Source organism: Myotis davidii, unplaced genomic scaffold (genome assembly GCF_000327345.1).
Source record: "Myotis davidii unplaced genomic scaffold, ASM32734v1 scaffold967, whole genome shotgun sequence".
Classification (NCBI taxonomy): domain Eukaryota; kingdom Metazoa; phylum Chordata; class Mammalia; order Chiroptera; family Vespertilionidae; genus Myotis; species Myotis davidii.
The window spans coordinates 2,748,666-2,764,619 of NW_006383014.1; the positions used below are offsets into that span (position 1 = coordinate 2,748,666).

At 41.2% G+C, this 15,954-nt stretch overlaps 1 protein-coding gene across 1 annotated transcript in view; it reads right to left on the minus strand.

Annotated features, from left to right (window-relative positions):
* LOC102772856 (rho guanine nucleotide exchange factor 38) overlaps positions 1-14,857 on the minus strand; it is a 107,929-nt gene extending 93,072 nt beyond the window's left edge. Inside the window, exon 1 of the mRNA XM_015558087.1 lies at positions 14,516-14,857. Within this exon, the coding sequence (XP_015413573.1) occupies positions 14,516-14,726 (211 nt within the window). The 5' untranslated portion in view covers positions 14,727-14,857. The remainder of the gene's footprint in view (positions 1-14,515) is intronic.
* Between the last annotated feature and the right edge of the window lie 1,097 nt (positions 14,858-15,954).

Genomic DNA, 15,954 nt, shown 5'->3' on the forward strand with positions numbered 1-15,954 from the left:
GAGCAGATAAATACCACATGAACTCACTCATTTGTGGAATATAAGGAACAACATAAACTGATGAACAAGGACTGATCCAGAGATGGAGAGGCATTGATTGGACTGTCGGGCTTTGGAGGGAGGGTAGGGGAGGGTGGCGGTAAGGGGGAAAGAGGAGAGCAACCACTTACATGCAGGCATAGAGGCCTAACCAATGGACACGGACAACGGGGGGTGGGGGGGTGGAGGGTGATGTGGGGACAGGGACACATATGTAATATCTTAATCAATAAAAAATATATTTAAAAAAAAATCTTGGTAAAACTCTGATTTCACCAGTTACAAACTTAGTTTAATCATCTGTCAATATATGATAATTTTTCTACAAAGTTGTTAAGAGAGTGAAATGATATAATGTATGTATTTGCCTACTACAGATGCTCATCTTTTTCACTGATGAACCCCTAGACAAGAAAAATGTTATTACCTTGCTCCATGCATTATAACATGTTTACTCCTTATGTCTAGAATAACCTCTGCCCCCTGACCCCCCACATTCAAATTGGATTTCAAGTGGAATCCACGATGGTGGTGGAGTACTTAGAAGGTATACTCACCTCCTACCAGACAAAACTGGTATTATAACTGAAATAGAGAACAATAAACCTGAATAACCAACTGAAGACTAGCTGAACAGAAGTCTTATAATCAAGGATTTACAGGAGAAGTTACACATAGACTAGTAAGAAGGGAAAAGACGTGAAAAGGTCTGGACCTACTCCCATGGAAGGTGGCTAATTTCACAAGGATAGCTAAACTACAAAGGCTCCCCCTGGGAAGTGTGGGATCTCAACCCCAAGCCAGGCTGGCAAACACACAATACAACATACAGATGATGTATTTTAGAATTATACACTTGAAACCTATATAATTTTACTAACCAATGTCACTCCAATAAATTCAATAGAAATACTAAAAAGAAATTGCATTTCAAGATTCAGATTTCATGTCCCTTGACATTTTAACGTACAATTGAGCTTTCACATCTCAGTTCTTAGATCACTTTGTGTTTCTGATACAATAATTACCACTAATATGTGGGGATTGCTGTGATGAGCTGATCAGTTCCCCTCAGGAACAAAGGACTTATTGTCCCAGTTCCTGGGAGTGCCAGCAGCAGACAGGTTCTCTTTAACAATTGTCTCAGATAGGAGCATCTCTCAAGTCATGCCCCCTTCCCAAGGTGACCCCATCCAATAACTTGAAAGGTGATAAAAGGGCCAAGGTGCTTCACACCACTGGGCTGGGAACAACTCTAAAGGATCATCTCACCTTCAGAGCTCACCTTGGAGTTGGCTGCTCTTCCATTGAGACCACATCACACTGCAATCTTTCCCTCATTCTATGCCCTTCCTTTCTCTTACCAGGTGGTAGTCGCTCTCTAATAAACCTCCCGCAACCTCATCTCCATCTCAGAATCTGCAACCCAAGAGCTCAACCTGTCGCCATATCTCAGGCACATAGTTGCTAAAGTTATCGATTCACTGAATGGGCTGGATTTGCTTCTCATTTATTTTTATAGTCTCAAGATCTAATCAACACCTAGCACATATGGACACCTAGCAAATGCTTGTTAAATAAATTCATTAACCCATTGTATGCCATAAGCATTTGTAGATGCAAGCAGCAGACCTTCCCCACACACCACACACATCTATAATAAAAAAATGTTTTTCTTAAGTGGCAGCCCTGACCAACTTTAAAATCATTTTTCGTGAGAATTTTCAGCTGAAAATATTCAAGAACACCCGAATTGTGAGTAATATATTTATTTTTATAATATTCATTGCAAATTGATTTTTAAAATTAAATTTAAAATATCACGGTGTGTGGGGATGGTTTCCATTTTGGACATGTGGCAGTTAACTGGTTAAAATTGAGATCTCATGTTTGTGAGAATAAACAGTAATCTTTTCTGTCAAAGAAAGGAGTTTAGGTAACCACCATTTTGGCTAGCGTGACTTGCAGCTCCCCTGGGGGTCCCTATTTTGAAGTGGCAAAGGTCAACCCCTCCCTTTTTATTTAAGTTAACCAATCACACAAGAATGTGAGCCTAAGGTCTGACCAATCAAGAGTGAAGGATAGATGATGTGTGTGAGACATAAAACCCCTGAGTGGATGACCTGCTCAGTGTGCGTGCTGCCAGACCCTGTGCGTGTACACCCTCCTGCAGAAGTAAAGGTGTTTGCTTTGCTTTCTAGTATCCTGGGTTTTGGGCTTGCCTTATTTCTAACATGTTGTTCAGCCAAGAAATTCTATTTTCTTGTTTAACCAAATTTATTTACTTATGTTCTGTCTCTTACAGAAAAAGAAATTTAAAGCTGTTTACCCAAGAGTTGATTATAATTAAGTAGTGGGGAAATGAGAATGACAGAAGTATAAAGGCAAATATATCAATCATAAGGGTCAATATAGTTGTAATTAGTCATTGAATATCTTTTCATCATTAGGTAAGTAGTCACTGGCCTGAGCATCTACCATAAACCAGGTATTGCTTAAGTGCCAAAATAAGTCTTTATCCCCAAGAAGAACTATATTCAAATAGGCAAGAGAGGCAAAAATAGAATAAAGTAGAACAATTTCAGAGAGCAACAGGTGGTATGAAGACCCCTGAAGGGGATCAGAACATAACACCCCCATATATACTGCTTTGACATATTGACTATTTTGGGCAGAAAACTACTGAGAAACAGCAGATTGAGGAAGAACTCTCTGTCCTCCCTCTTTCTACCTAAAAACAAGGTAAAAAAATTTTTTTTAGAAAGATGTCATCTCGGTATGAGGAAGAAGAGAACATTCTTATCACTGGCAATGGGGAGTTAACATCAAGATGCATTTATACAAGTAAACCTCACTAAGGCAGCCCTTATCTTCCATGAGTTTCCTACATATTTCCTATTCACCCTCCCACAATTTAACATCCCTAGGCCAGATCTTATCACACCTCCATAATTTATCACTCACTCTGCCCTAAAATGGTATAATAGCCCCTGGGTCTAATTGTTTCTTTAGGATTTTCACTTTTTTCCTACCAAGTTCTCTGTTGACCCCCAGAGCAAAGACAATGGACCAGGTATAGAAACTCATCAGGGCAGAAAGCTCTGCATGCCTAGCAAGGGGCAGGACTGGAAAACAAGAACCTCACTCCCTGCATATCCTTCCCTAGCATGTCACTGGTCGTGCAGCTTAGACCCTCTGACCTTTCCCTCCCTAAAGATAACATCTAGGCCTCAGTTGTATTTCATCTCCAGGCCCAGAAAAGCAGCAAAACCAGACAAGTGACACCATGGCTGCCTCAGGACCAGCTACATTGATTAATGACCTCCTGCCCTGGCACTGACCAATCAGTGGAGACCAGGACCCTGAAAAAGCACACCTGGAAAGCTGATGAATATTCTATTAAGACACTCCCCTGAGACCTCCCCTAAGATTTCCAGGACGAAGGACCCAGTGCTCGCTCTCCCTCCAAGGAGCACACCTGTGGCATTCCCCCATGACACTTGCAACCAGGGGAGCAATGGGCAGTGGCAGCTCATCCCAGGATAACTCCCCGAACCTTTCTCTAAGGGCCCCTTTTCTCTGACTTCCCAGTGAGCCAAAGCAGCCCAGCCTAGGCTTTTCTGTTGCATCTTCTATGCCCTTCATTATTTCACTGTCCTAAGTATATTTTTGCTGCCACCATGGACCCGATACCCTTTGGCTCAGTGCTGTGTAGCCCTTCCCTTTGTATATCCCCATCCCCCAAACTTCTTCCTTAAATAAATTAAATTCTTCTTTAATCACTGTCTGAGGTGGCTACTTAGCCTGCCCACTCACCATGTACCACTTACTTTAACCTTTCATCCTCCATGCCATGTAGAAATAGTAACCTAATAAAATGCATATGCTTTTTTCCTTTTTAATCTTTCCTCTGTCAGTTCAACTCACAGGTCCGAGCCATAGAACCTTAGAGGATAAAGGGGAAGATTTTTTTGTCCCCTATACAACAGTAGGTAGGATAGTCAGTGGAAGACACACCAATAGGTGAGTGAGCTGGGATCTCAAAGATGAGAATCCATACTTGCTGTGATTTGGGGGAAGAAACTTTAAGGCTATGATAAAGGCTGGGCATTAGGTACAAATTTGACTCTAAGCAACAAGCAGCTAAATAGGTAAATTGCTTGCTTTTATCTGAAAGGGGGACATGTTCTAATTCTTAAGGGAAACCAAAGTCTTTCCTTGAATAAAACTGAATAGATCTGAAAGAGGTAAGCAATGTCTTCAACTATTTCCCAACAAAGACAGAAGCAGAAAGCTGTGGCAGCTTTCAGTAGTGGCGCTGGAGACCTAGCATTCTGTGAGGGCTGCACTGACTCAGTGTACTTAGAGCAATAGCTGGATGACATGACCTTTAAGTTTTCTTCTTTAAGTAAGCGCTGGATATCAGACAGTCAAGATTACCTTCTCCATCAAGGGCCGCGGTGCAGGCATCTTAGTGAATTCAATTTATTCCGCCATTCATTAATCAAGAAAGAAATTGTTCAAAACAACCTGGGACAAAGGCTTTTAATCATAATACTCTATTTTCCTGCTTCATGTGTGAGACTCACAATTTAGGCTGACTTCATTGAATGCTATTGAAACATTCCTTACCCAGATAAAGAGCTGCTTGTTTCCAGCATATAATTACGTTCTTTTCACTTGCAAATGCATACACCACCATCACCACCAGCACTAGCACCATCTCTCCCCTCCACTCTCCTACCCCACTGCTATAGAATGGGGCTTTCAGGTTTTTGGGTGTATATTAAGTTTTGTAGAGATGCAAATAAACATATGACAACAGGCATAAAATTAAAGACATAGTATTAAGATATTCAAACAAAGTGGGAATTGGAAATCATGAAACCATTGCTATAGGAGCAGATTTGCTTAACCTAACTTTGTAATTTTGTTTTCTGACAATTAAACATAAAACAAAACATCCTATCTAATAAAGAGGGAATATGCTAATTGATTCTTACACTGTCGCAAAGATGGCAGAGCCCACAGCCAATAAGAAAGAACTATGCTAATTGGCTGCCTCGCCCTCAAAGATGGTGGCACCCACAGCCAATAAGGAGGAATATGCTAATGGACTGCCATGCCTTCAAAGATGGTGGCGCCCACAGCCACAAGATGGCTGGCAGGGGAGGGCAGGTGGGTGACACCGGGATGGCAGGGGAGCAGTTAGGCATTGATCAGGCTGACAGGGGAGTGGTTAGGGCAGCGGTTCTCAACCTGTGGGTCACGACCTCTTTGGTGGTCAAATGACCCTTTCACAGGGGTTGCCTAAGACCATCCTGCATATCAGATATTTACATTACGATTCATAACAGTAGCAACATTACAGTTATGAAGTAGCAATGAAAATAATTTTATGGTTGGTTCACAACATGAGGAACTGTATTTAAAGGGCCAGAAAGTTGAGAACCACTGGCTTAGGGGGTGATCAAGCTGGCAGGAAGAAGTGGTAGGGGCAATCAGGCAGTCAGAGAAGCGAGCAGCTGGGGGCCAGCATTCCTGAATTGTGAGAGGGATGTCTGACTGCCGGTTTAGGCCTGAGCCATAGGGATCCCCCGAGAGGTCCCAGATTGGAGAGGGTGCAGGCTGGGCTGAGGGGCACCAGCCCCCCAGTGCACGAATTTTGTGCACCAGGGCTCTAGTCTGTTAAATAACAACACTGTGCCAGGGGAATGTCATAATAATTTGTTTTAAATGTATAGTCCAAAGTGAAAAATTAGGCAAGTCAAGCTTTATCTTAACAGTAGAGGAATGTCATCTACACTAATAAAAGAGAAACATGCAAATTGGTGTCACTCCGCTACACCCACCAGCCAATCAGAGAGACTACGCAAATTAACTCAACAAAGATGGCAGTTAATTTGCATATGCAGGTGCAGAGCAAAGACTGAAGATGACTGAAGATGGTGGCAGCCGCGGAACTGGAGCGAGCAGGAGGCTTGGGTTGCTCCCAGTGACGGAGGAAGCCAATCTTCCCACCGGCCCTGGACTCCACTCAAGGAGGGGCTGGGGAAAAAAAAGGAGGGGCTAGAAGTAGCTGGAGTAGAGAAGCCAAGCCTCGCTGCTGAGGCCAGACCAAAGACCTGGGTCCTGGGTGCCGGAGGAAAACCGGTGCTGGCAGCCAGGGGAAGGAAGGCCTATTGCGCGAATCTTCGTGCAACAGGCCACTAGTCATATTATATAACACTTGCTTTAACCATGACATTGCTTTGACTTCTCACTACTTATAAACCATGCAGACAAAACAAACACCTATTACAGTGATGGCGACCCTTTTGATCTCGGCGTGCCAGCATTTTGAAAAACCCTAACTTAACTCTGGCGCTGTGTCACATATAGAAATGTTTTTATATTTGCAACCATAGTAAAACAAAGACATATTTTTGATATTTATTTTATATATTTAAATGCCATTTAACAAAGAAAAATCAACCAAAAAAATGAGTTCGCATGTCACCTCTGACACATGTGTCATAGGTTTGCCATCACTGACCTGCTAGGTCAATGAATTATATACATTCTATTTTGCAAATGTTTAAAGCACCTGAGTTCAAATCCAAATTCTACCACCTGAGGCATCAGAATATGCCATTACAAAATATACCATGGTCCCAGATACCCTGAACCTAGTCTAGAAATGATGGTAGGGATCCCAGGTTATTGGTAACCTTGGCCCCAAGGACTTCCCACCTACTTGGTGGAGAGGGGACTACAGAGAGATGCTCTAAAGTATAACCTGAAGCTAAAATTTGCCTGTTTCTAATGGTGATATTGCTAACAAGTTTAGCAATTCTTGCAATAATTCCACCTTCACCAGGAAATCAATACCCACAAAAATATTGAAGTAAATATGATTATGGCAGCAAGAAAAAATAATTCTGTAAAAAGGGGTGTTTTTTTCCTTTCCTGTCTCAACAAAAACAAAGATGAATGTCCCCTGAGTGTTTTTCTCTCACCAAACTTTCCCCAACTATGTCACTATTTAAAGGTGCATTTCATATATTTATGAGGAAGGGAGAGGGAGAGAGAAACATCTAATCCAGGGGTGGGCAAACTTTTTGACTCAAGGGCCACAATGGGTTCTTAAACTGGATTGGAGGGCTGGAACAAAAGCATGGATGGAGTGTTTGTGTGAACTAATATAACTTCAAAGTAAACATCATTACATAAAAGGGTACAGTCTTTTTTTTCAATAGTTTTATTCATTTCAAATGGGCCAGATCCCACGGCTGATCTAATCTAATAAAAGAGAAATATGCAAATTGGCCATACCTCTGCTACACCCACAAGACACACCCACCAGCCACACCCACCAGCCAATCAGGAGCAAATTAACCCAACTAAGATGGCAGAGGCCACAGAGCTGGAGCAAGCAGGAGGCTTGGTTGCCCTGGTGATGGGGGAAGCCAAGCTTCCTGCATGCCCTGCCAGCCCTGAGCTCCGCTCAAGGTTACAAAGTTTCAATTATAGAAGATAAATAAATCCCGGATACCTGCTTCCAGCCCACAGCTGTGGCCATCCTGAAAACAGCCCTCAGTCCCTCACCCAGGCTGGCCAGGCACTCTGGCGGGACCCCCACCCTGATCCCGGAAACCCTTCAGGGCAAACCAGCCAGCCCTCACCCATGCACCAGGCCTCTATCCTATATAGTAAAAGGGTAATATGACTCCCAGCACCAGGATCAGCAGAGACATGAGGCATCGCCTAATATGCAAAGTGTCCCCTCGGGAGTTTGACCCACCGGGAGTTCGATCACATGCTATGACATGCACTGACCACCCAGAGGTGGCATGGAACTAAGGAAGGCCCTGGCCAGCAGCTGGCAGCTGCTAGGAACCCTACCCGGCGCAGATTTTTGTGCACTGGGCCTCTAGTCAATGATAAGAGAGAATCATTGATCTGCTTCCTCCTGCACGCCCCACACTAGGGATCGAGCCACAACTTGGGTATGTGCCCTGACCCAGAATTGAACTGTGACCTCCTGGGTTCATAGGTTGACACTCAACCACTGAGCCATGCTGGCCAGGCAGGTACATTTCTCATTATGCTTATAGAAGGGAAAAATTTCCTGTCACAATGTGATCTAGTGAAATAGCTCCAATTTAATTTCTGGGAGTCACACTTTATTTGATTCATGTGGCTCTTTTAAAAACTTCAAAAACCATTTTACAGAAAAAAAAGGAAAGTAAAATATCATGCTTCTTGTTGGTTTCTATGCATGTGACAAGACAGAAATAATTAGTTTTAAAATTGTCTTGCTGTTTATAAATACAATTGCCTTTCAAACCATGAAGCACATCTTGTTTGTATTGGTGTCACAGTACTGACCCAAGTCCTTTCCATTTCACTAAAGGGAGCGTGGAGGCACAGAAAGGGGAAGGAGTGCCTTCATGCTGAAAGAGCAGACAGGAACAAAGAGGGTTTGGGGCGCTGGGACAGAAACATGCACAGACAGCCGGACAACTCATTTTATTCCACCCTTCACTGGCCTTGAACAAATTCACCAAATCATCCAGTGTTAACAACTCCTCTTGCTCATGTACTGATTCGTATGTTTTCTTAAAAGTCATTACAAGTTAAGTGGCCCCATAATCTTACAAGTCTAACTTTTTACTTGAGCCATTTAATCTCATACTGCAAAATATGTTATTCTGTATGAAGTTCATGTGGTCAAGTGGTTCCTTATGATCATCATAGTGAGTAAACTTCAGGTTTTCATAAAACAACCAAGCAATCATTTCTTATTGAGAATGACAGGATAGCCTTTGAAAAAATAAATAATAATAATACATAAAGCACCATTGACCTCACACTAGGTGATTTTTGACTTGTCTTACCAGCAGCAGTAATGACATTTTACTATTCACTCTTACTCTTTCACCTGATACTTCATAAGCAAAAATATGCATTGGCCAAAAATTAACCAGAAGCTTAGTGTGGCCACTGTTTCAGTTTGGGTTGCTATAATAAATATACCATAGATTGAGTAGCTTGAATAACAAACATTTATTTCTCACAATTCTGGAGGTTGAGAAGACAAAGATCAAGGTGCCAGCAGATCTGGTGGCTGGTAAGGGCAGAGGGAGAGGAAGCAAGCTCTTTCGGGTCTCTTCCTATAAGGGCACTAGTGCAATTCATGAGGGCTCTACCCTAATGATGTAATTATTTCCCAAAGGCCCCACCTCCTAATACCATTGCACTCAGGATTAGGCATCAGTATATGAGTTGGGGGTGGGGGGCATAAACATTCATCCCATTGCATTTATAATGTCACTAATATCAATTATATAGGGTTTTCAGAAAAGGCTTCTCAATGTTAATTAACACACTTTTTATAGCAAGTTTTAATTATTACAGAAATACATCTGAAGTACACACACAACTATATATCTACGTATAATAGATTAGATTGGATAATCTGTATACATACAGACACACTTGTGCGTAACTATTTAAATCAAGCAAATGTCAAATGTAGAACTCACACATATAATCATATACAAATCACCTCCCCCCCCCCCCCCCCCCCAAATCCTTTCCTTCATTGTAACAAAAAAAAGTAGTTTACCAACTCAGTCATTAAATTTCCCCTGCTTGGACCACTTTATCTGACTCCCATTCAAATGCAGCTGAGCTAGCTAGGCAGCTGAGATGATGCCCTCACATTCTGTATGGAAGAAGAAGAATGAACTGAGGTGTGGTCTGGTGTGCTCTAAAAGATAGAGTTGGGAATGAGATAGGCTCCCACTAAGAATTATTTGTTATAGAGTCAATTCTGTACATTGTAAGCTCTGCTATGTTTATTTCTTTTTACTGAAGAATCATCTTTATTAATGGAGACCTCTATCCTCACACATGAAGACAAAAGTATTTGTAATTCAGGGCTTAATGTCTTCCTATAAGGGCACTAGTGCCATTCATGAGAATGATAGACAGCCTGTCATTCTCATTAATTCACACCCATTTCCATCCTGAACCAGATTGTTCTAGTCATTCATTCTACTTGAAAGTTACTGAATGCTCACATGTGCTGAGAGTGATTCTAAGTTCAGAGACGGAACAGTTACGTAGAGTGTTTGGGGGGTGAGAGATGGGAGAAGAAATGAAAGTCAGTAATAGGCAATAAACAAGTGAAAGGAATTTTAGAGACAGGACAGGGAGTCTTAGGAAATAAGGAGGTTTCATGGTAGAGGAATCCATAAGTGGGGGCTTAGAGACACCAAAATTCTTACCTTACTTTTACAGAGGATAGAGAAATGTTACAGGAGGCAGGCATATTTTCACAGAGGATAAAGAAAAGTCATAAGATACCAGGAAGAGGGCAACATATTTTCATAAAGGATAGAAGAATGTTGCAAGATAAGGGGGAGATAAGGAGGGGATACCACATGGGCTTTGACCTTTGAAGCTGATACTATGTAGCAGTGACCAATGAGGAAAGCATGGCATGAGGGTCCTAAATTAAGGAAGGGTCCAATTAGAAAAGGTCATGTTCAGACAAAGAGCTACAGCCTTTACAAAGAGACTCAGCAGATTTTTAGATTTTTTTATTTTTCCCATTAGAGAGAGTGAGCGAGCAGGTTTTTTCTATTTAGGGACCCCTCCCCAGGGAGAGTTGTATACACTTACAATAAACTTCCACATTTTTATTAAAGAAATCTTTTAGTCCATGAATTTATTCTTCAACTTCGTAGGACAAAGACTCACAGAAGAAGAATCTGCACCCCGAACTCCACATTTCACAAAGAAACAAGCAACATATTTTTAATTTCAGACAAAGGTAAGTACAATGAAGAGGTTAAAACACGCTTCTCCCCCCATTCTGCCCCTTCTTCCTCATCCCCACCTTATCATCTGTTAATGTTTTCTAACAACTTCTTCCACTCAATCCTGAATAAATCATTTCCTCCTTTTGTGGACCCACTGATCTCACCCCCACTTCTATCCTGTCACTTTACCATATTTGTTTACCTGTCTTATCTTTCCCAAAGAGACTGTTAAGCTCCTGTAGAGTAAAGGTCAGATTTTTTTTTTCCATAATGATTTTTCAGTTGGAATTCCTGGCATATGTATTGGTTTTGCTTTACTATATAACATTTTCAATAAATTAACTGAAATAAAAAAAGCCACTAACGGTAGGCTCACATTGTACAACTTGAGGCTTAGTAGGAGTGACTATGCTGATGTGATCACAATATCATAAAGATTTTATGATATTCTCATCAAAACCATGATCTATTGTTTAATCTAGTAGCTTTTACACAGTGTACATTTTTTTAAAGTTACAATTTAGAATTCACACTACTAAAGTGATGTCTGTCAGAAATTGAACTGAACAAGTATATAGTAAGAGTTAAGAGCCCAGGGGCACCAGAGAAAAGATATTATATTTCCCAGAACACACAGAACTCCCTTCTAGAGAGAGAGTTAGAGCAGCTAATTGTAATACTCAGATAGCAACTTAGCACTGGCAAGTGACTAAACAATTTGAGGCAGCCTTCCAGTATATGAAAGTACACTGTGACCCCACATGGCTGCAGGCCATCTCTCTGAGGGCTCTAACCAGCTCAGTTTTTCATTCAGTGCCTCCTAGAGAACTACCTGCTCTAAGGTAGGCAGAGGGAAAACTCTCCATTGCAGTAATGAAGAGCTTCTAGGTGGTTAGGACTCATCTTCATGAGTAGGACCAGATAGATAGATATAGTAGGACCAGAGCGCAAACCCACAGAAATGATTGCTTTGAACATTAATGAGAAATGCCTTATATTGTTGCCAAACTAGTTAGAGAAGAATCATGCCAAAAGCTGTATTACCCACTGGATATCACACTTGGGTTTTATTAAGAGTTACAGTCAAACCTCGATTCTCAAATGTCTCCCATCTCAAGCAATCTGACAACCCTTTCAGGCTGATACCTGTATGATCAGTCACGTGTTCTCAGGCAACAAAGGAGAGAATGTGTGTATATGAGTCAGTTTACCACTGTTAAAATCTCAGAATACTGTGATGTGAATATTTTTGTGTTTTTTTGTTGTTGTTGCTGCTTTAATTATTATTAAATTTTCATTTTTTACTGTACATTTCCTTTCCTTTCTGTTAAATTTTCATTTACATTTTATATACTTTTTATGTGTTTATTTATAGATTAAACAGTGCATTAGGCATGTACTGTGTATAAGAGAGTTTAAAATGGAATTATTTGGAAGTCTGGAATGGACTAATTCAATTTACATTATTTCTAATGGGAAAAAAATTATGGTTTTTTGAACAGCCTTCCAGAATGAATTAAGTTTGAGAAACAAGGTTCTATTGTACTTCTAAAAAAAATTACTCATTAGGAGGCCAGTCTATCCCTACAGGTCTGATGTGCTCTGGCAAACTCCCTGATGATTTTCCTCCAGCACAGGCAGTTCTAGGAATACAGCTTCACTCCTGAGTCTTTTCTTTCACCTTCAAAGACAGGATCCAACAGAGCACAAGACAGTAACAAATCCAGTGGAGTGTACAAGAAGCATGAAGTCTCTGCTTGCAGAGTAACTAACAAACACCAGCTGTATTTTGTGGTCATAGACTTATTTTTTCAGTTAAGTTTAGGAAGTGAATAGTGAAAAGTATTTTCCATTTTTATTTTGCTAATGGAAAATCTGAACCAAAAAAGATGCTGAATCAGTGAATCTCAGAAGAAGAAACATGTTATTAGGGATACAGCAGTGGGCTTTGCCAGAATCGCTCTATGTGGTTTCTTCATCAAGGATAGAAAATAGTTGACATAGATTAGTTGAAGAGGAAATTTGAATTAATAGAAGGTAAGTCCTGTCCTATCACTATGGTACCCATTGCTCCTAAAATTAGAAATAACTACTGCTTATTGAGCACATACCATGTGTCAGCCAATATACTAGGTGTTTCATGTAATTATCTAATTTCATTTTCCTAATAATAGTACATAGCATCAATATCCCATTTTCACAGGGAAACTGAAGCTCAGAAATCTTGAATAATTAGCTCAAAGTCTTACAGGTGGTAAATTAAAGAGACAGGATTAGAAACCAATGTGTCTGGCTTTTTACATTTGCATTCTTCCCAATGTATCTATTGCTTTAAGGATAATTAATTTCAAAGACCAAACATCATCCCTCCACCATTTTAAAAAAATATTTAAATTATTGTTTAAGAATAAGACTTGACTCTACGTTTTACTTCTGAGCTTTCAGGTTTTTTAAAACCCAAGTGTGATATCTAATGGGTAATACAGCTTTTAGTATGACTCTTCTCTAACTAGTTTGGCAACAATATAAGGCATTTCCTCATTAATGTTCAAAGCAATCATTTCGGTGGGTTTGCGCTCTGGTCCTTATATAGCCGTTATCATGAAGATGAGTCCTAACCACCTAAGAATTCTTTTCAGTCAGAATTTCAAAGATTTAATTCTTTTAACTTAATCCTAACAACTAAATGCAAGCATATTTTTGATGAAAGAGACCAGCTAAGTACAAGCTTATCCCATTGGTCGTTCTGGCCCCATTACAGTGTTTCATTCCAGAATGACGCTTCTGGTGGGATTATGAGAACTCACACACAATGTGGTCAAAGAGGAAGAGACGGGTTCTGAGGATCACATAACAGGTATGGCAGTGGATACTTAAAACATTGCACAATACAAACATTCAAATTAAGTTTCCTGGAATAAGTGACCTTCAAGAGAAAAGGGGGGTGGGGAGAGAGGGTAGATGGGAAGAGATAGAGAAATTCAAGGCCTGAAACAGAGGGCATGTTATAATAACTGTGTCAAATTATCTCAAGGCCATCACAAGCTAAACTGAAGTTATTTCCTCAAAAGTCATTCAACCCAAGCATGCTAAACATCTCTTACCATACTTGGATGTTGTTTGATTCAGTTTAAAAGAATGAACACTTAAGTGATTTTCAACAAATCCTGTTACACCATCCTGCTGACAAGTCTTTATTTTTCACAGACGTGATTGTAGTTTCATGCCCCTATTTAATCACAGTTCAGTGCAATTACCTAGATAGGTCTCATGGTGTGACACCTCATACCTATCTATTGAGATAAACTCTCCTTTGTAGCTTTATAAATTATTTCCTTTCTAGTGCTTTCCACTCCTTGAGTCAGATGGATAAGGGGGAAGGAAGGAGAGCAGGAAGCAGAAAAAAATATTACTCTTATCATGAGAAAAAAAAATAGGAAGAATAATTCAGAATTGGCTTTTGAACTATTGAAGCACGTAATCACTTGCTCCAATAATTTATGAATTACATTTACTTTCATTTTATTTTTTCTTATTTTCCTCTTAGAGAGGAGGTAATATTCAATTTCCTCCTCTGCCTTAAGTGTTTCCTTTGCAAATGGAAGAGTAGGAGAAAAAAAAGCTGGGAGGGCAGTAACCTGGGACAATTGATTGCTCTTGGTTACCTTGCAGTTTCTGGTTGTATTCGGTCCTGTCAGACTGGCTCCTCCTCAGGGTACCAGCGTGGTCCCCAGAAACACTGCTCTCAACCACAGTGTCAGTCTTCCTTCTCTCCAGCATGTAGAGCCGGGACCTCAAGAAGTTCAGGTTCTTTTTCTTGGTGCCCATGTTTCCTTTCCCAGTGGCTTCTTCTGGCTCCATCTGAGGCAAAGACATGCTTCAGAGGCTTGCAGGCAAAGGCTGGTTGCTAAAGTGCCTCAGGGCGAGGGTTAAAGCCACCAGAGTGACAAGTTTAGCTGCCTCCTTCTAACTAACCGGCTTCCCTCCAGGGCTACCTGGTTCTAACTGCCACCTGTGCAGGAGTCCCAGAGCCCCGCCCCTATGAGGTCATTCTTCTTTATACCTAGAATCCAACAGGGGAAGTTGCCACCTGTTACCTGAGAGACCTGCAGCACAGAGCTAGGCAAAGCAGGGACTACTCTGTCACATGCTCCTGGGACAAACAAAAATCCCATTGTATGGGCTGAGGGCTGGGGTGGGGGGAAGGAGAGTTGGGGGAAGGAACGAGAACAAGGTGAGGCAGGGAGCAAGGGAAGTACAGAGTGTAACCTGTAGCTGATGGGTTTCCTGTGTACCGATGGGTGTGTACAGGTGCCCTCAGGGCACTGTGGTGCTCTGCTGCCTGGAGGCAGATGTGGGCTTATACATGACCTTTAGCTAGAGTGACCACAGAGTTAGTGAGAGTTTGCATTTTCATCACAACAGTATCATTTTTCAGGATCACTGTGCGCAGTCAGTCATGAACATCCATCCGGAGATTATGTACTAAAAAATATACTTGCCAAACCCCCTGATCCGCATTCCTGAGGAAACAAGGATTTGAACTTGAGAGAGGTCTGTCGCAGGCACAGGAAGAAAAGAGAATGTTCCAAGAGGCTGCCAGAGCTTTTGGGGTTTCTCATCTCCCCGTGCTGCCCCTGCCCTGTCCCTCTGGAGCCTGGTCCTTAGGAACACAAGCACTGCGTCAGGAGGTGATTTCTGTACAATCTTCTCCCCATCCCTTTTGCAGATGGAGTGACAAAAAAGGCAGCTCACCTTGGGAAAAGAAGAGGAAAAACGTTTGAAACTGAGAAGAGACATGTAGAAAGTAGAAAGTGTGGAGGGCAAAGACTGGGAGAGAGAAAGGCAAATAGTGATGGGCCTTTCATTAATTTTTTAGAGTTGTTTTTCCTTGTACTCACTGAGATTTCTCAAGGGAAAGGTTCTAAGAAGCTCTGGGGATGTGCTGAGTGGCTTGTATGCCCTCATTAAAGAAAAGAAAGACCCTAAGAAAGAAAGCAGGTTCGTTTTTTGTGGAAAGGGATGGCCAAAATTCAGCTTTGTGCTGCCCATTCTGAATCATTGTTAACTCTTGTTAGATGAGGTTTATAAATGAGGAAAAAGA